The sequence below is a fragment of the Ovis aries genome, chromosome 17 (assembly GCF_016772045.2).
Source record: "Ovis aries strain OAR_USU_Benz2616 breed Rambouillet chromosome 17, ARS-UI_Ramb_v3.0, whole genome shotgun sequence".
Lineage (NCBI taxonomy): Eukaryota > Metazoa > Chordata > Mammalia > Artiodactyla > Bovidae > Ovis > Ovis aries.
Window position 1 is genome coordinate 64,467,484 of NC_056070.1, and position 20,310 is coordinate 64,487,793.

The following is a 20,310-nucleotide window of genomic DNA, read 5'->3' on the forward strand; positions in this document are numbered from 1 at the left end:
GCTTTCTCATCAGATGAACAGCCACAAGAAGGCCAGAGCCCAGAATTACTTGCCTTAGGGTCTCAGAGCAAAGATGGTGGGGTGTCAGAGTTGGCTAAAGAACCAAAACAGGAAAGGGAAAACAGACAGAACCTGCCCTCGTGGATTTTGCAGTCTGTCTCCCCAGAGAGGTTCTTGATTACAGCTAAAAGGACCACTTGGGCACCTTCGAGAGATTCTTGGATCTCCAAAGAATGGTTACATTTGATTTGCAAAGCTCAGGAAGATCTGTGATTTGAATCTCCCCCACCCCCAATTCTTTTCTTGGCCAAGAATCGAGAACCATCCTCCTTTGCATCTGGTCAATCCCTCCCTTGCAGGGCGGGGTGCCTTCTCATCCCCACCCTCCATCCCCGTGGTAATACTGTGGCCCTTCTCAACTTGAGCCTCCTCCCAACTACTCCCCCACAAGTTCCCATGTGGTTCGAGGTGCTTTCACGGTTACAGGAACCTGAGAGTGACCTCAGGCTCCGAGGGGCCCTGTCTCCCACTCCCCACCAGGCTTGATCAACGTCTCCGGAGCTGTCACAAACAAGGGGGTGTGGGCTGTCATGTGGCTTTGAGTAACCACACTCTCGCTTCCGTCTTTTACACACGGCCATTGGGGGTTGGCGCGATCCAAGGCCACGGCAGGGGTGCCACAGCTGTGCTCGGCAGCACAGGCTGGGTCCTTGTCGCTAAAGCAGAGGAACCACTTCTCCTGGGCCCACGAGGTGGCTGTCCCATGGTCTGCTGAGCACGGTAAGTGCCAGCTTGCAAAACCACGGGGAGTGGCTGGGTGGTAGAGTCCCCAGGGGCCAGCAGGCCTGCCTGACAGACAAGGGCAGGGTGGGGGCCAGCCCCGGGCAGGACCTGAGCTGCAGCCGCTGGAAAGGGCATCCCAGCACTCTGGGCACTCAGGATTGAGGTGTGCATAGAGTTCATAGCTTAATTCTGCTGTCTCTTCTGGGTCCTACCCCCCTCAACTTTCATCTGTCCCTTCCCACGAGTTTTGCCAGCAACTGCTGGCTTGGGGGTTACTGTGAATTTTTTTTTTTTAATGGAGAAATCAGGAATGTTTCCCTAAAAATCATCCTACCCCTTCATGGGTGGGAAACCAAGGCCCAGAGAAGAGATTTGCTCAGGCTGTGGATCCATTTAAAATAGCATTTTTCAGACCTGTGTTCTTCACATTTTCATAGGACTGAGGAAGGGATGCGTGTGCACAGCAAATTATTAAAATATTAGAATTAAGAAACTACTGCTAGCAAAAGAGAAAGTCAGAATAATGATGAGAATATTCCTGTTTTGTGTCTGGAGTGCTTTAGGGGCATATAAGGGCATGGTGGGGGGCTGGTGGCTCAAGCAGTGTCCCCCTATACACAAACATACACAGAGACAAGGAAAGGATCAGGGCCGGTAGGCTCTGGTTGCCTGGAAATCTTTTTTTCTCGGAATGTGGCTCCCCTTGCCTCAGGCAGGCCACACCCTGCATGGTAGACGTCTTCCTCACTGGGCTTGGCCGGCAGACCGGGGAGACTGAAACTGAACCTCAGCCTTCAGAGGGGTCAGGGAGTCATCTGAGAACTCTGTGCCCCCTTTCAACAGATGAAGAAACCAAGGCTTAAAGGGGTGAAGCAGCTGCCCTTGGCGGCACGGCTGGGAGGTGGCTAGGCTTGCACTTGTGGTGGCCCCATCTGGGGCCCACAGAGATCCCAGGTTTTGGTCTCGGTCTCCTTTTGCTGAGCTGGAGCAGGCAGAGGGTGGGGTTGGACTCCGGCTAGAAAGAAATAGGATTGTTACCGGTTACGCTGCTCACTGCAGGACAGGACAGTCCATCGAGAGACAAGGTGTTGGTACAAGGAAGAGCAACTTTATTCAGAAAGCCAGCTGGCTGAGAAGATGGCCCACTAGTGTCCCAAAGAACCATCTTACCTGAGTTAGGATCCAGGCTTCTTTTATACTAAAAGGGGAGCTGTAGGGTGGCTGGTTGATGCAAACTTCTTGGAGTTGGAATCCTTTGTTCTTGCAGCTATGCACAGCGGTTCTGGTCACGGTGTTCCTATAAACCTCTATCAAGACAATTGTTATTTTTTGTTTGGCAACTTTTTAATCTCTATATGAATGGAAAACTGTTATACCTTTAAAGGTCAGGTATGGGAGGCAGAGCCTTGAGAAACAGTATGTGTATTTCTGGCTATAGGTGACACTTTTTTTTTTTTCTTTGCAAAAGTGCAGAGCCAGAAGGCCTAACCAGAGGGGACTGAATACGAAGGTTAGAGCTAAAGGAATAGATCTAACGTGGAGTCAGGTCTGTTCTCCCCTGTTACAGTTCCCTACTGTCCATGTCCATTCCACAGTGTTGGCAGCGGTGGGGGTGGGGAGGGTAGGGGAAGGGTGGGGGTTGGGGGAGGGGAGGGTCAAGTTGAGAAAGGCCACAGTAATACCACAGGGATGGAGGGTGGGGATGAGAAGGCACCCGGCCCTGGAAGGGAGGGATGGACCCTGGCTACCTCCTGCTGAACAAGAGCAAGGAAGGGGTGATGGTGGAATGGAATGTATCACCTTGAAACTGGAAGTGTTCCCAAGTCCTAGGCCGAGCATAAGCCGTTTGCATCATGTGGACACTGCCCCGCCTTTTTACAGTTCTGCCACACTTAGACAAGCGGACTTCCCAGGTGGCTCAGGCTGCCAGTGCAGAACCTGAAGGAGACGTGGGTTTGATTTCTGGGTTGGGAAGATCCCTTGGAGGAGGAAATGGCAACCTACTCCAATTCTCTCACCTGGAGAATCCCATGGACAGAGGAACCTGGCAGGTTACAGTCCATAGCGTCACAAAGAGTTGGACACCACTGAGTGAGCGTGTATGCACACTTAGACAAGCGCTTGAACACACACATGTGTGTGTATATATGTATAATTCCACTTTACCTATATATAAACTCTAGCACTTGAGGGCACCGAGGCTGCTCTGCCATGTGCTATCTTTGTATATTTCCCCTGTTGGCCACACTTGGACAGAGCTTGATTAAAGCATTTCCTTTCCAGCAAGTACCAGTGAAATGAGAGAGTGAAGTCCTCAGTACTTATATGGTAGGAGGCTGACTTGAAACAGCAACTTAAGATCTAATGGATTGCAAGGCCGAGTCTGTGGACCTATTGGCTACAGGTTCTGCTGGTCAGGAGAATACCAGGAATCCAATATTTCAAAAGGGCTTAATTTAAGCTTGCTTCTGGGAACCACTCTAATCCATTGCAGGGCAACTGGCAAGGCCTTATCCCTAGGTACATGAGTAGTTTCCAGTCAATGTGATACTTGGCTTACATTTGTAGATATAAGCAAGCGCTCTGTCACTGATGTTAGGCAATACAGATTGGGGGATAATTTGCCTTTCTTGGGATGCCATTGGCCCATACTTCTGGTCTTACCTTTCTGTAGACCTCAGGAAGATCATCTAAGTTTTGTCCATTTTTCTGAGTTTTCTAGGAGAGTCCTCTGTAGGTTTCAAAGCAGGTTTTGGTGGGACTCTGATATCTAGCGGTCCTGTCGGAAAACGTCACTTGCGCATTGAGTTTACAGAGGTGATCTTGGCCTAGGATGAGGATAAGGAATTCAGGCATGTACAAGAAACTATATTTTAATATCAGATTTCCTAGTTGGCCTTCCAGTGGTTGTGAAAATGATCATCTCTGTACTTCCCCTAACACCCCTGTGACTCAGGTAGACTGGGAGGTTCTCTGTGCTAACTGAGGGTTTCAGTTCAGTTTAGTTGCTCAGTCATGTCCGACTCTTTGTGAGCCCGTGGGCTGCAGCACGCCAGGCCTCCCTGTCCATCACCAGCTCCCAGAGTTTACTCAAACTCATGTCCATTGAGTTGGTGATGCCATTCCGCCGTCTCATCCTCTCTCGTCCCCTTCTCCTCCGGCCCTCAATCTTTCCCAGCATCAGGGTCTTTTCAACAACTAAACTGAGGGTTTACTATGGAGTTTGTTTCCCCCGTGTCTACAGAAAATCATCCAGTTTGCTACTCATCGTCAGTTTTACCCAGGGCTCCTGTGGGGATATTTGAATTGAGTGTCGTAAATCCAGAGGAGCCTCAGGCCTCCTCATTCATCACCTGAACATTCTTCCCTCTCTACCGTCCGTCTGATCGGCCCCACTCCTATCCTTTCCTATCCGCTTCTGCTGTTGCTACTGCTGCTAAGTCACTTCAGTCGTGTCCACTTCTAGCCCTCCTTTAAAAACATTTTTTTTATTGAAGTATAGTTGGTTTACAACATTATGTTGTTTTCAAGTATATAATACAGTGATTCAATTATGCATATATTTGTCTATATCCTTTTTCAGATTCTTTTCCGTGTATAGGTTATTACAAAATACTCAGTATAGCTCTCTGTACTATACAGCAGGTTCTTGTTGTTGATTTTATATATAGCAATATATATAAATGTTAATTGCATATTCTTATTCCTTCCCAACCCCCTTTCCCTTTAGTAACCATAGATTTGTTTTCTATATCTGTGGGTCTATTTCTGTTTTATAAAAAGGTTATTTTGTATCTTTTATTTTGAGATTCCACAAATAAATGATATATTTTTCTTTCTCTATATAGCTTACTTCACTTAGGATAATCTCTAGGTCCATGCATATTGTTACAACTGGCATTATTTTGTTCTTTTTTAATGGCTGAGTAGTATTCCAATGTGTATGTGTGTATGCAATACACATGTACACACCACGCCTTTTTTTAAAGTAATTTATTTTTTATTGAAGAATAATTGCTTTACAGAATTTTGCTATTTCTGTCAAACCTCAACCTGAATCAGCCATAGGTATACATATATCCCCTCCCTTTGGAAACTCACTCCCATCTCCCTCCCCATCCCACCCCTCTAGGTTGATACAGAGGCCCTGTTTGAGTTTCCTGAGCCAGACAGCAAATTCCTGTTGGCTATCAATTTTACATATGGTAATGTAAGTTTCCATGTTACTCTTTCCATACATCTCACCCTCTCCTCCCCTCTCCCCATGTTCCTAAGTCTGTTCTCTATGTCTGTTTCTCCATTGTTGCCCTGTAAATAAATTCTTCGGTACCATTTTTCTAGATTCTGTATATATGTCTTGCTGCTGCTGCTGCTGCTACTGCTAAGTCGCTTCGGTCGTGTCTGACTCTGTGCGACCCCATAGACGGCAGCCCACCTGGCTCTCCCGTCCCTGGGATTCTCCAGGCAAGAACACTGGGAGTGGGTTGCCATTTCCTTCTCCGATGCATGAAAGTGAAAAGTGAAAGTGAAGTCGTGTCCAACTCCTGGCGATCCCGTGGACTGCAGCCTACTGCAGGCTCCTCTATCCATGGGACCTTCCTGGCAAGAGTACTGGAGTGGGTTGCCATTGCCTTCTCCAGTTTATATGTCTTAGAATATGGTATTTATCTTTCTCTTTCTGACTCACTTCACTCTGTGTAATAGGTTCTAGGTTCATCCACCTCATTAGAACGGACTCAAATGCATTCCTTTTTATGTGTGTATGTATATATACACACGTGTGCACACCACATCTTTATCCATTCATTTGTCAGTGAACGTTTAGCTTGCTTCCATGTCTTTAGCCCTCTGTTTCTTTAATTCCAGGCGTTCTCCGCCCCAGTGTCCTTTCTCTTTACAATAAGTCCATTGTTTCGCATGTAGTGCTGGCTTACCTTTCTTAGAGCCTCCCGTCTTCCAGGAGTCCAACACAGCCGTTAGAAAAAGAGCATTTCACCGTGGTCTTCTTCTGTCTGTGTTGGTTCTCTACTGTTGAATACCTCAAAAGCAGTGTCTACCAACTGAGGGTTCATTCCAAAGGCACCGTCTAATTTTTACAGCTTTCTCCTGATATCTGGGGCACGTCGCCCCATAAAGTTTCCCTTTTCCTTCGTTTCTAGTGTTTTCAGGGCCCTCAGGATTTGCATCTTTATAGAGTCTGACAAATTCTTCCACCAGATTTAGAGAGGCCTTCATTTGATTTGTGCTGAATTTCTTGAACTTTTTCAAACTCTTGTTTTGGGACCCCTTTTTGAAGCCCTGCCGAGATGCACTTACGGTAGTGCTCTAATAAGGGCTTTGGGAATCCCTGGGGGCCCCGTGGTCAGGACTCAGCGTTTCACTTCTGTGGCTCCGGGTTTGATCTCTGGTTGGGAACTAAGGTCCGCATGCTGTGCGGCATGGCCAGAAACAAGCAAAAACGGACATTGCTCCCCGGCTAAGGCTCCCAGTCTGGTTCAGCTGTGGGTGCTGCCAAGCGGGCTTTGGGTGCACCATTCGGGTCCATCAGGTGGAGCTGGTATGCTTCTTCCCTGGCCTGATCAGTGACCTTTCTCCTTTCATCGCCTATGAAGATCAAATTGAAAAGACTGTGTATGTCTGTTCAAGTAGGGTGGTTAATGGGTAGCAAAACAATTCTGTCCTTTGGAAAGAATCCTCCCTATAAAGAGGGTTGTCCAATTAAATAAGTCCAAGGTTGAGAAGGGTCTGTGCATCCATAGAAACCCAGCCAGCTGGCCTTTTTCATTTATGCCCTCTATGGGGTAATTGCCCTGCTCTGGGAGTGGCTCCCGGTCCAAACTGGGTGCCATATTGGGTCTTGGAAAGTGACACCAGACCAGGTTCCAGTGCCCAGGAAGATAACTGATCCCTTTAAGGAGAGGGAACCAGTCCAACCACTTCCTGAGCCCTAGTGTTGGGAAGTGGGGCTGGAGCAAGAAGAATGGGGGGCAGTGGGAGTGGATATGTTGGCATAGTGGCTGCAGCGGCTGGGACAGCCAGCTCCGCCCGAGGAGCACTTCAGGTCGGGGGCAGCGTGGCTTCCGGCTCCTTCCTTTCCTTCTCTTCCTGTCACACAGGTTTCCCCTTGGGCTTCTTTTCAAGCCTTTGAAAAGCCTGTATAAGGCAACAACTGTAGGACTTTTCTCATCCTGATACAATTGTTTGCACAGAGGGGATTTTATCATTCTTCCCCACTTCTTCACAGAATGGCTCTAATTTCACGATTGTATTGTAATTTAGAGAGCCATTCAAAGGCCAGTGTTTCTCAGATCCTAATAGGTACAGTGGCCCCACACCATTACAGTACAATGTCCTCTTCCTCTTAGTCATGGGTTCATAGCTGTAATCCAGAGAAGGCGATGGCACCCCACTCCAGTACTCTTGCCTGGAAAATCCCATGGACGGAGGAGCCTGGTCGGCTGCAGTCCATGGGGTCACTAAGACTCAGACACAACTGAGCGACTTCACTTTCACTTTTCACTTTCATGCATTGGAGAAGGAAATGGCAAGCCACTCCAGTGCTCTTGCCTGGAGAATCGCAGGGATGGGGGAGCCTGGTGGGCTGCCATCTGTGGGGTCGCACAGAGTCGGACATGACTGATGCAACTTAGCAGCAGCAGCAGCGTAGCTGTAATCAGACCACTCACTTACCCAAAATGCACCCCCAGAAGACTCTTTTTGGAGATATTTGAAACATCCCCCATCTTTTAAAGGCAGACAAGGTGGAGTCAGGCTTGCTCTTCTATTACAGGATGGCTGGTGTGTGTATGTGTTCATGTGTTGGTCCGTCTGTCTGTCTACAGATAGCCTCTGAAAATTGTCAGTTCTTAAGCCAAAACCAAGTGTAGGTCTCAGTGAATTCATTTGTGGAAGGACCTCACCTCCTCTGTTACCAGACCAGCAAATCTGGGTACGACAGTTGAGACTTGAGGTTTTGTGTTTTTTTTTTTTCCATTTTTTTTTGTCCACACTGGAGGGGCCTGTGGGATCTTAGTTCCCCAACCAGGACTGAACCCACGCTGCTTGCACTGGGTTAGCGTCTTCACCACTAAAACCACTGGGGAAGTTCCCAGAGCTGGGTGTTTTGGAGGATGAGAGGAAGGCAAAAACCAAACCTTAGATGTCACCATGGTTTGTGTCCCTGTAAAGGTCCACATAACATTCACCAGGTATGAAAAAAATGAAAATGTTAGTCACTCAGTCGCGTCGGACTCTTTGTGACCCCATGGATTGTAGCCAGCCAAGCTCCTCTGTCCGTGGAATTCTCCAGGGGATCCTCCTGACCCAGGGATGGAACTGGGGTCTCCTGCGTTGCAGGCAGATCCTTTACTGTCTGAGCCACCAGGGAAGCCCGGCTGCCCCCTCCGGTATCCTCACCTGGAGAATCCCATGGACAGAGGAGCCTAGTGAACTGCAGTCCGTGGGGCCGCAGAGTCGGACACAGCTGGAGCAACTGAGCACACGTGCGTGATGTCTTGATAGCACTGGGGTAACCGATAAGAAAAGGTTGGGAAGCGCGGGATGGTACATGTGAGGCCAAAAGCCTACAGAATGCACGTCCTGTGGGGCTGCGAGCCTGTTCCCAGGTCTCACTTTGGTGTCCACTCCTGCAGCACGCCTTTGATGAGCCCCCAGGATGCCAGGCCTGTGGGGACTGGGCATCCACTGGAGACTTGCGGTCTGAAGGAGGTGGCCGGCCATGCTGCCTGCGCTCCGAGGGACCAATACCACAGCACCTACCAAGCACCTGTCTGTCTGCTAAGCCCTGGGCATGTAACATGAGTCATAAGAGTCTCTGGTTCCTATTTAGCATTTATGGACTGATGGGAATGAATGTTTTGAAAGTAAATAAGCATTTTTAAAAAAAGGTTTAAACACCCAGACTAATCATGCCTGGGCAATCTGGGAGGGCTTCTTGGAGGAAGCAGCATTTATTCTGGCTCCAGAGAATGTCCAGGCCTGGTTCACAGGTGGTACGGAGCTGTGACTATGAGGTGGGCTCTGGAGCAAGACCACCCAGGTTCAAATTCCTGCTCCTTTTACTGGCCATGTGGTTCTAAGCACCAGGTGAGCCTCAGTTTCCCCACATTTCACATGGGGTTAATATGAGGAGGCTGTGGGGCCTGAGTGAGCTAATAATTCATGCATAGCTCTTAGAACAGTGCTCCGGGCGTTGTCTACACTAGGTACATGTGATTCACAAACCACAGGAGACTGACGCTGGGTAGGGTACCCAGGCTTCAGGGGCTTCTGGCCCTCGCTCTTTCTGACTGACAAGGTCAGAAGTGTGTCACAGCTACCCCAGGCTTGTAGATTTTTTAGGGATATGCCCTTCCGTGCAGAATGATGATGACAGCAGCTGGCCTTTAGTGAGCGCCTACCAGGTACTAAATGTTCAGCCTGGACCAGCTCACTTCAACCCGTAACAACCCCACAAAGCATAGGCGCTACTGGAATCTTGTATTCCAGATAAGGAACTCACGGCTCAGAGAGGTGGGTTCAGTTGCCCAAGGTCACACAGCTTGTATGTGACAGAGGTGGGACTGGATCTGGTTTGATACTGGATTTGATCCTGAGCAGGGCCAGGGCCTGCCTGCTACCAAAACTGGGATCCGCTGTCTCGTGTGCAGTCAAGCTAGTCTACTGACACCATGTTGTTGGGGAGGAAAAGGCAGTGTTTACTGCAGGGTAACAGACAAGGAGACTAGGACAGCTAGGGCTCAAAAAGCCGGAACTCCCCTACGAGCCTTTGCAAAGCACGTTTATTTTTTTAAAGATCTTTTTTGGTGTGCAGGATGTTTACAGTTTTTATTGAATTAGTCACAATGCATGCTTCTGTTTCTATTTTTTAGTTTTTTGGGCTGCAAGGCATGTGGGATCTTAGCTCTCCAAGGATCGAACCCCCAGCCTCTGCTTTGAAAGGAGAAGTCTTAACCACTGGACCACCAGGGAAGTCCTGCAAAGCATTTTTCAAGGCCAGATGAGGGAAGGAGGAGAGTTGCACAGTTCTGATTGGTTGATGGTTAGGTAACAGGGCAGCATTACAGAGGTTAACAACATCAAGCCTCAGGTGCCAGGTCTGGGGGCTATGTGTTCATCTGCCTGGTGGGAGAAGGGCTAACATCTGTAAAACAACTCAGGAAATGTGCATCAGGTACTGTTATCTAGGTTAATTCAGGGAAGAGCTAAAGCAGAGAATATCCGGGGGGGGAGGAGGGGTGCGGTGTATGTCCTAAGAAGGCCCCACAGTGTCCTCCTTGATCACATGTCCAGTCTAGCAGGACTCAGACCTGAGCTGGGATATCGGGGTGAGGGGAGGGGGGACTCCTGGGCCTCCATTGGATCCCCTCTCTTGAGGCTGCTCAACCCATACCCTGAAATGTTCCATCCTTCAGATCCTCAGATTTCAAGCTTTTGAATGCTGGTATTCAGGATTCCAGCTGGGAGGTCCCAAACTTCTTGAGTCCCATGAGCATCTTTCCTGAGTGGTCCAGGGCAGCTGTGCAGAGCTTGTGGATGGGGCGGGGGTGGCCCCTGGCAGCTCGCTAGTCTGCACTGCCTGAGTGCGGCTCAGGCAGAAGTACCCTAGTTTAGGGTGGAAGGAAATGGGCAGTGTCTGACCGCCTCTGTCGGGCAAGCGACAAGACAAATAGGATGTGGCATCTCTCTGCCCCTCTCTCTGTGCCCCACCCACCCCTCTCCGGTGGTAAGTGACTATTTTCCTGCCATCAGAGGAGAGAAGAGGCAAAAGGTGGGGGCTGAAGGAAATGGCTTCACTGCCCTCAGCCTCCCCTTATCTGTGTGACAGGAACCAGAGCGGCCAGCGCTGGGGGGATAGACGAACGGGCCCCCAGATGATGAGGTAGTGAAACAATCCGTCCACAGTGGGGGTTTATACCACGTTGCTTCGTTAGGGTACACGTGTCCAGGCAGGGATGAAAGTCATTACTCTACCTGCCACAGATGGTGCTTTACTCTGCTCCTCTCCTTGTTACCCACGAGGCTCTTTGGAGTCACAGAGCCCTGGGAACCGTGTGGGTTTCAGTCATATGGGTGAGGCCTGCCCAGCTGCAGCCTGGCTCCAGGCTGCTGTGTCCCCGGTAACCTTTCCCTTGAAGCCAACAGTATGGTAGGTCCCAGGGTCCTGGATTGCCTGAGACTGATGGGGACGAGGGATGGTCAGTGCTAACACTGGGAACATTTGGGATGAGCTGTTTGGCTTAGGCCCAGGCAGGGAGATACTGGCTTTTCCCAGTGCTCCCTGTTGCACCCCGAACAGGCAAGGAAGTCTCTGCTCTCACACAGATCTTGGCAGCTTCTGTAACGTAGGGAGGTAGGGAGGTCGCCACCTCTGTACCCTTCTTGAGTCAAAAGGCCCTCCCCCACCACTTCTCTGCTCCTCTGTCCATAGCCCCCTGCTGGATGCCAGCATCAGGGGACCTTCCTGCAGCATCTCGTTCGGTTCTCATCTTTGAGACAATACTACCCATCTTACAGATGAGGAAACTGAGGCTCAGACTTGGTAAAACGATCTGCTTAGGTTATACAGCAGCTCAGTGGTCTCTCTTCCACCCCAGGCTGCCTCTGTGTGAAGGGATGGGTGCAGGGGGAGAGCCCACCTTGGGAACCACAACCTGGCCCCTTCCATGGCACCCTCCCAACCTCCCTGACTCACCCAGGTCCCTCCCTGACCCAGGAGCCAGTGGGTTGGGTCTTCTGCTTTTGCTTCTCCCTTTCTGCTTCCAGGAAGTAGCTGAGAGCTCTGCCTTCCAGGAACCAAGCACTGCCCAAGTGGGGATAGTAGGGGTAGTGCCCAAGCTCATAGATATGAAATATGGCCTAAACATGGCTTCTTCTTCAAGTCCCCTGCCATCAGGAAAGTGGGGCCAAGGTTAGGCCATATACTCTTTCCCAAGGTGCAAAGAATGTCTGCCTCCCAAAGGCCAATGCAGAGGCAAAGACTGTGTGCGTGCACGTGTATGACACCCTTACTAAGCATGAGCTGCAAGCTGGCATTTTTGAATTCATTTTCTCATTGCATTCTCCCCAAAACCCAATGAGATGGGTGGCGTTGGTTGTTCCCATTCTACAGATGATGAAACTGAGGCTCAGAAAGGCAAAGATCTGAGTCAAGGTGATTTCACTTGTAAGGGACAGAGCTGAGACTTGAACATCCTTTTGTTGGACCTCAAAATCTGTGCTCTCAACCTTGTGCCCTGCACAGTACCCAGTACAGAGAGCACCAACCTTTCTGGGTGTTACGACCTTCAAGGTCCTCCTGATTCCTTCTTTGCCCTCCCTCTCCTAACTGGGTCCCCAGTGGCAGGCACAAACCCACCAAGCTAAGCTGTGTTCCAAGCCTTTGCTCCTTCTGCCCTCTCAGCTAGGTCTCTCCACAAAGCCTTCCTGAGTTCTCGCTAGCTTCGAATCTTGTCTCCGCGACTTGGCAGCTGTTTGGGCAAGTCGCTCTACTTCTCTGAGCTTCATCCCTCCTCAGTAAAACGAGGATATCTGTGAGAGCCAGATGTGTCTGGTGCAAATATCGTTGTTTAGTTTAAGAAATTATTTTAAAGTCAGATCAGACTGGTATCTTAGAAACCATCGTAATTCTAACTAACATGGGAGAGGCTGAATTGAGTCTAGAAGCAGAGGGTCTATGAGTGAGTTACAGACATTCAACAAGTGATGAACAACTGCTCTCTGCTCTGAAGTACATGGAGTACAAGGAAAGTACAATGAGAAAATGCTCTGAAAAAATAGATATATGTATCGACAGATGTATACTGGAATCACCTTGTTGTACACCTGAAACTAACCCGACATTGTAAAATCAATTACACTCCAACTGAAAAAAAAACACAAGGAAAAGTTTTGGAAATTATCCAGGCTCTGCTCCACTCTAGGATGAGCTGGTCGGCTTAATCCCAGGAAGGGAGATATTGGCTTTTCCCAGTGCTCCCTGTTGCATCCCGAACAGGCAGGGAGGTCTCTGCTCTCACACAGGTCTTTGCAGCTTCCCTGACGTGGGGAGGTAGGGAGGTCGCCACCTCCGTATCCTCCTGAGTCAGAGGCACCCCTCATCTCCTCTGCTCCTCTGTCCGTAGCCCCCTGCTGGATGCCAGCATCAGGGGACCTACCTGCAGCATTTCATTCAGTTCTCATCTTTGAGACAATACTGCCCATCTTACAGATAAGGAAACTGAGGCTCAGACTTGGTAAAGCAATCTGCTCAGTTTACACAGCAGCTCAGTGTTCCCTCCTCTGCCCTGGGCTGTCTCTGTGTGATGGGGTGGGTTGGGGGGAAAGTCCATCTTGGGGACCACAACCTGGCCCCTTCCATAGTACCTTAGATTGCATATTGCTGAAGGGTACTATGTCAGGGAATCGAGGAATCTCACCCCAAAACACAGGTGTTGGTCACCACAGGATTCTCAGCTGCAAGATTTTGAATCCCACAAATACCAGCCACTGCCAGGGGCAGAATAAGGGGAGAGAGAGAAACCCAGGAGGCATGAGTGTTCACAGGGCCAGGAAGAAAGACCAATCAGACGGTCAAAGAGAGAGGCACTGCCCTTTCTGGCTCCCTGGTTCGGAGGGAGGCTGAGGGGTGACACGAAGACAGACAGTCACTTTTGCTACCCACAGGCAAACGAGATGACTGTCAGCTCCCTGAGGACAGGCTGTTCACAACAGATTTGAGTTTTTCTCCTGGCCCCAGATAGAGCAGTTGATGGCTCTGAGCCCTTGAGGACTTACAGGATAGATTTAACGAAAGAACCAAAGTAGCTGCTATTTGCAGAAGCTGGAGATGGGAGCAAATCGCTAAGAGCTTTCTAGGTATCACCTCATTTTTATCCTCACAGTAGTCTACAGGTAGGTGCTGTCATCCCCATCATGTAAGCGAGGACCTACCCAAAGGGAACTGGATCAAGCCAACACATTGAGGAAGGATGGGAAGACTGAGAGTCTGAGGGATGGGCCAGGGTTGTGTGGGATGGGAGCCAAGATAAGGGGAACTGGAACAGAGGGGTGCGGAGAGAGGAGTCAGCATCCCACTCCAAGAGGCCTCAGAGGGCCAAGCGAGCATCTTTATCCTGCAGTCCCGCGGTCACCAAACTCTTGCCCCATCGATGGACAAGATAGGTACATTGCTATATTTACAAATTGTATACAGGTACCGCTGTGCTCACGAGACACTGTCAACGTGTACAGAAATAGAAGTGAAGAGACATAAAGGTTCCTGTAAGTAGAAGAGCTAACGCTATCTTTCCACGCCTCAGTAGACTGTCTTGTCCACACTGCACGGGGTCTTCGCTGCCGCACATGGACTTTTTCTAGTTTTGACGAGTGGGGTGGGGGGGCTGCTCTCCAGTCGCAATGTGCAGGCTTCCCGTTGCGGCGGCGGCTTCCGTCACAGAGCACAGGCTCTCCGGCTCGCAGGCTTCCGCAGGCGTGGAGTGTGGGCTCCGCAGCGGTCGCTCAGGGCCTCTGGAGCACAGGTTCAGTAGACGTGGTGCGCAGGCTTAGTTGCCCAGTGGCGACATGGAATCTTCCCAGACCAGGGATTGAACCTGTGTCTCCTGCACTGGCGGGTGAATTCTTAACCCCTGGACCACCAGGGAGGTCTGAGGCGAATATTAATACATTTGTGTGCACTGGGTCAAGGGAGTTGAAGAGCGCCCCCAGGTGGATTCACTGATGCTGGTAAGTAGTAATAGCTGCTATTTGTGGAGGGGCATCTGTGCACCAGGCGTGTGCTGGGGGGTGAGGATGCCCCAGACCAGATGTGTTACCAGCTGTGGCTGTTCAGGGTCACAGTCAAGGGCGCTTGGTGGGCCCAGGGTGTAGCTCTCCTGACGTCCCGTTGTCCATGTCCCCCTCCAGGTGCCATGCTTCTGCAACTCCTGCTGCTTCTGGCCCTGCTGGGCCCTCGCAGCAGCCTCCAGCTGGCGGAGACCAGCAAGAATGAAACCGTGAAGGCCCCAGGCCCCCTATACCCAGGTGATCATGGGGGACACCCAGAAGATGATGAATCAGACTATGATTATGTGGTACAAACAGACCCTCCGGAGATGCTTGACAATAGCACCGAGGTCCCCAACTTTCTGCCTATGGTGGCAACGCTGGGGCAGAGAGAGTCTGCAGGGCCTACGACACCTAAGTCATTCATTCTAGGGATGTCCACAAGGGACTCTGCTGTCCTGAATGCCACAGGGGCAACCACTGAGAAACTGAGCCCAGAACTGGTCACACTGGTCTCTCTGACCAGAGAACTGGTCACTGAAATCCCTCCCAAAATGAAGGATCCGTCCACAGAGCTGGCTGCAGCCACAGAAGCCCTGTCCACAGAACCCGCGCCCACAGAGGCCCCGTCCACGGAACCCAGGCTTACAGAGGCCCTGTCCACAGAACCCAGGCTTACAGAGGCCCTGTCCACAGAACCCGTGCCCACAGAGGCCCTGTCCACAGAACCCGTGCCCACAGAGGCCCCGTCCACGGAACCCAGGCTTACAGAAGCCCTGTCCACAGAACCCGCGCCCACAGAAGCCCTGTCCACAGAACCCGTGCCCACAGAGGCCCTGTCCACAGAACCCGCGCCCACAGAGGCCCCGTCCACGGAACCCAGGCTTACAGAGGCCCTGTCCACAGAACCCAAAATCATAGAGACTCTGCCCACAGAACCAGCCACCACCGAAGCCCCTTTCAGGGAGCCCACTACCATACCAGCCCTGCCCACAGATCCAACCACTGTGGAGGCCCTGCCCACGAGACCTGCTACCACCAGGGGCCTAACCACAGCCCTTCCCGTGGCCTCTGATACTCCCAAGGGCACCATTGTGGCAGCTGACGACTGGTCTGATGACTTCACTGGGAGCTCTGTGGCCCCGATCCCCCCAGAGGGCCTGCCGGACACGGGCCCCGTGAAGCAGTGTCTGCTGGCCATCCTCATCCTGGCCCTGGTGGCCACCGTCTTCCTCGTGTGCACCGTGGTGCTGGCCATCCGCCTCTCCCGCAAGAACCACCTGTACCCCGTGCGCGATTACTCCCCCAGCGAGATGGTCTGCATCTCGTCTCTGCTGCCCGAGGGGGGCGAGGGGCCCACTCCCACGCCCAACGGGGACCTGCCCAAGGCCAAGGACCAGGGCCGGAAGGCAGGGCCGGGGGAGGACCGTGAAGGGGATGACCTGACCCTGCGCAGCTTCCTCCCTTAGCTGCTGAGCTGCTGAGCCGGGGCCCATGCTGAGGCTCTAAGCTATGGGTCGGACTGCCTTGGATCCCCCGGGAGACGGGAATCTTCAGGGCGGGGACCCAGGCCACCACACACAGGACTGAGAGCAGCCAGACTCCAGGCACCGAAGCAGGCCTGGCAAACAGAACCTCCAGTAGAGGCTGCAGACGACCCCCCAGCTCCCTGCCCAGCCCCCGTGTGTCCTGGGCTCCCTCTAATGCCTCCGTTCCCCGGCCGCTGGAGTCTCATGCTCACGCACCCAGGGGGGCTCAGAGTCTGTCCCTGCTGCCATGCCCGCGACCCTTTCCTTCTACGGCCACGGCACAGGAAGGCGGCACTCGGCACTGGATTCCTTGGTTCACTTCCTGTCGTCCCCCCTCATTTGGGGAATCTCTTGGGGAACCCACAGTGAGTTGTGGGGGCTGGGCAGGTTCCTTAGGGGACCTACAAGCTGTTGTCTAGTGATAGCCTAACCCCATCCTGGCCTCCCTCGCCTCCCCCCGGGGTCTTGAGGTGCTCACAGAGGTCTCCGGGGCCCAGCTCAGGGCCCACGATGGCACAGACGCTCAGTAAATGTTTGGTGGTGAACAAGTGATGGCTGAGTGAATGCTTCACGCTGCCGCCTTCAGGTGGGGAGTGGGTCCTTTTGCTGTTCCCCCAGCCCCAGGGCCCTTAGGAAGCCCCCTGCACAGGCTATTAAGGTTACTTCAGGGGGCACCTTGGTGTATCCTTGGGCGCTGGGCAAGGGGTTCAGGCTGCTGGCCCCAGGAGCCACTTTGCCCAGTGGCACCCACGACACAGTTCAAGCCTGCAGAATTTGGTCCCCCCGCACCCCAAATCTCCGCCAGATACCCCCTCTAAACATCAATGCCATGCACCCCAGAAGCCCACCCTGACCCTTCTCTGTTCTGCATGAGGCTCATCTCCCCTTAACACCCAGTGGCCCCCTCCTCACAGGGGGAGCCTGGCTACACCCCACAAGGCCTTCCTACAACTGACTGGTTGTCTTACAGAGTTTGAAGAAGTGAAGTGAAGTCACTTCAGTCGTGTCCGACTCTTTGCGACCGCCTGGACTGTAATCTGCCAGGCTCCTCTGTCCATGGGATTCTCCAGGCAAGGATACTGGAGTGGGGTGCCATTTCCTTCCCCAGCATAGAGAGTCTGGGGCCCCGTAAACTTTTTCTTAAAGGGCAAGATCATAAATATCTTAGGTTTGGCAGCTCACGTGGTCTCTGTTGCATCTTCTCAACTCTGGCATCCTGGCACGAAGGCCACGACTGACTCTGCGTCACGGATGAAGGGGTTTAGCTGAATTCTATTGAAACTTTGTTTAAGGCAGCAGGCTGGGTCAGGATCTATAAGTTAGCTTGTCCCTGACTTCAGTGTAGGGTGACCAGATGTCCTGAGACTTTCCTGGTTTCAGCACTGAAAGTCCTATATCAGTGGGATACAAGGCTTTCAGCTCCAGCAGATTAGGACAGCGAGTGGCCCTATTTAAGCACTGAAACCCAGGGGGACTCTGAGGGTCAGAACAGGAAGCCAAAGCCTTAGAGAGGAGAAGGGTGTGGTTTACTTCCTGACATGGCTGAGCCAGGGTTTCAGACTTTTGATCTTTGCTTCCTAATGCCTTTTAGTCATTTCTGTACACGGGGAAGGAAACACACACACACACACACACACACACACACACACACACACACACACACACACTTCTACCTTCTAGAACATTCATCTCAGGGGACTTTTTCTCTTCTAGAAAAATGCCTCCAAGGGCCTCTTTGGGAATTCAGGACCTCCTCCACTCCGTGGCATAACCTGCAGAGAATGAATTCAAAGAAAATATCGAACTGGGGCAGGGGAAGCGGGGGTGTTGGCTGCAACTCAGAGAGAGGGATGGGGGGAAAGGCAGCAGGAACACGAAAATCAACAGGGCCATAGGGAACAGAGTCAGGGATAAGCGGAGAACTGCCTGGTTCTGTCCCCCCTGCCCCCTTGCCCTTGAACCTCTACAACAGCTGTGATACACCGGAAGGTGTGTTCAAGGTGCTTTGGTTGGGGCGCTGGTGGAGCGGGCTATCCGCCATGGGCGGGGACAGACAACCCTGCAGAAGGCGGGTTCCTAAGACAGCAACAGTGTTTCACTTCCCCTTTATCAGGGATCAGAAAACTCAGCTGGTGGATTCCACATCACTGGGGTGGGGCCCCAGAGGCTGGAGGACTTGGGGGACATTTCAGCAGTTCCTCTGGGACTTTGCTACCCCGTCCGTCTCGGCAAGGAGCAGGTCTCCGGGCTCCCTTAAGGGCCCCGGCGAGCGCCTCTGCTCCCGCACGTTGGTTTTCCGTCTTTACCGGAAGAGGACCCTTCTCTGCAGCCCTCCCTTCAAGGTGCAGGATTCGTCAGCAGCGGAGATGGCGAATGCTTGACGATGCCACCAGGGGGCGCCCACCACCAGCTAGTGGAGCCAAGGGCAGCCTGGCGCTTCGCTTGGTCCAGTCTCGGAGGATGAAGGAAGGATGGAGCCAGATCCGAGCTCCAAACCCAGTGGGGTGCTGGTATATATTTACCAACTGGCTTCTCAGGTGGATTGGTGGCCAAAGCACGATTTGCAGTGCTTGCCAATGTATTTGCTGTAAATACTCCCATGGCTGATTTTGAGCAACCAGCCATTTATACGGTAGGTCATACAAAAAATGTAAATAACGCCAATGGCGTAGATAGGACATAGTAAGATCATGAGGAAGCGATGAGTTTTAAGCATTGAAGACCTTGGTTTTTAACATAATGTAATTTAATTTTATGTAACAACTGGTTCAAATAATTCTGAAAATTTGACAGCTGGATCTGAGACTGATAGAGGCCGGCTCCTGCTTCCTAGTGCGTCCTTCCACTTGTCTGGACCTCCCTTGCCCTTGAACATCACCCCATGAATTGCCCCATCCATCCACTGAGCACGAGTATCTGCTATGTCTCCATGGATCCCCTCGTACAGCCTATGAAGGAGGAACTAGGATTCTTGCCATTTTACAGAAGAGGAAACTGAGGCTCAGAGAAGTGCAGTCACATGTCCCAGATCGTACATGAGGATCTGAGATTGGAATCTAGGCTTGAATCAGAAAGCCACATTCTTACCACTAAGTCACGTGGTCCTTGAGATCATAGCGGGGCTCTGGGGGAATCCCGTGCCCCAAACTCCCACTCCTGCTGACCTGTCCTGGCGTCTGGAAGTCCCCCTCAGTCACCCTTTGTGGCTCCCAGTTGCTGAGAGAAGGCATTGGGATCTGTTAGTTAGTGGCTCAGTTATGTCCAGTTCTTTCCAACCCCATGGACTGCAGCCTGCCAGGCTTTCCTCTGTCCCTGGGATTCTCCAGGCAAGAATACTGGAGTGGGTAGCCAATCCCTTCCCCAGGAGATCTTCCTGACCCAGGGATCGAACCTGGGTCTCCTTCATTGCAGGCGGATTCTTTACTGTCTGAGCCACTAGGGAAGCCCCAGGACGACATAGTTGAACCCAGCTTGCAGAGAGCAGGCACACAGCAGACCTGGGATGCAAGACAGAGAGAGGTGGCTGCAGCAAGGCGCTGGCATTTCCTGGGCACTCCGTCTATACCCAGCCCCACGTCAAATGCTTTATCTGCCTGATCGCATTCAGGTCTCACAACAGCCCGTGCGGTGATGACAATTATTACCCCACTTCTCTGCTAGGGAAACTGAGGTTCAGAAAGCTGGACCACTGGCTTCAGCAAGTTGCACTGCTGAGAAACCAGACTCCGCTGACTTCAGCTCTGGCAGTAGGGAAGGAAGGAGGGTAGACAGGAAATGGGGGACAGGGGGTGGCATGCTAAATTTACTCTTGTCCCTTTGGAGGGGGGGTGCTGCCAGCCCTGTGGGTGCTTCATCTGGCAGTCAGTCTGGACAAAGGCTCCCCAAACCCTCCTCCATACCCCACCCCTGCCTGCCACTCAGCCAAGTCTTACCTGATGCCTAAGCACAAGATACATCCTCCATAAACCATAGTTTTTAGGATTATCAAATACAGAAAAATGACTGGAAGGAAGTACACCAAATCGTTAAGAGAGATTAGCCACCAAGCATGGGATTATAAGTGAATTTTATTTGGTTCTTTTGACTTTCCTGTGTTTTCCTAATATTTTTCAATGGGCAGAACAAAATCATAAGTATTTAGGAAGTCTGGGGGTCCCAGTCTGGGTAAAATCATCCACTCTTTAGCTATGAATGCCCACACAGGAAGGCTCTGAGC

The 20,310-nt window shown here is 51.6% G+C and overlaps 1 protein-coding gene across 25 annotated transcripts; it reads left to right on the forward strand.

The window, feature by feature from the left end:
• Window positions 1-629: 629 nt before the first annotated feature.
• On the forward strand, window positions 630-16,642 carry SELPLG (selectin P ligand). 25 transcript variants are annotated; one of them, XR_009596915.1, is made up of 5 exons: window positions 630-780; window positions 2,252-2,329; window positions 4,916-4,993; window positions 8,140-8,285; window positions 8,436-8,697. XR_009596915.1 is itself a non-coding variant. In XM_060400808.1 (5 exons), exons 3-5 carry the CDS (start codon window positions 4,986-4,988, stop codon window positions 16,032-16,034), a joined length of 1,404 nt encoding a protein of 467 aa, XP_060256791.1. In that variant the 5' UTR covers window positions 630-780; window positions 2,252-2,329; window positions 4,916-4,985; the 3' UTR covers window positions 16,035-16,642. The 25 variants fall into 25 exon arrangements, 15 of the variants coding, with proteins under 15 accessions (XP_060256791.1, XP_060256793.1, XP_060256792.1 ...); XM_060400808.1 differs by lacking the exons at window positions 8,140-8,285; window positions 8,436-8,697 and adding exons at window positions 13,997-14,064; window positions 14,707-16,642; XM_060400810.1 differs by lacking the exons at window positions 8,140-8,285; window positions 8,436-8,697 and adding exons at window positions 13,997-14,064; window positions 14,707-16,642 and having other exon boundaries at window positions 2,252-2,293.
• Window positions 16,643-20,310: the final 3,668 nt, after the last annotated feature.

What these genes read in the sequence shown, in the direction of transcription:
- SELPLG (XM_060400808.1), top strand. An exon ending in GAAGAGACATAAAGGTTCCT is followed by an intron (nt 14,065 to 14,706) that starts GTAAGTAGAAGA and finishes GTCCCCCTCCAG; the next exon opens with GTGCCATGCTTCTGCAACTC.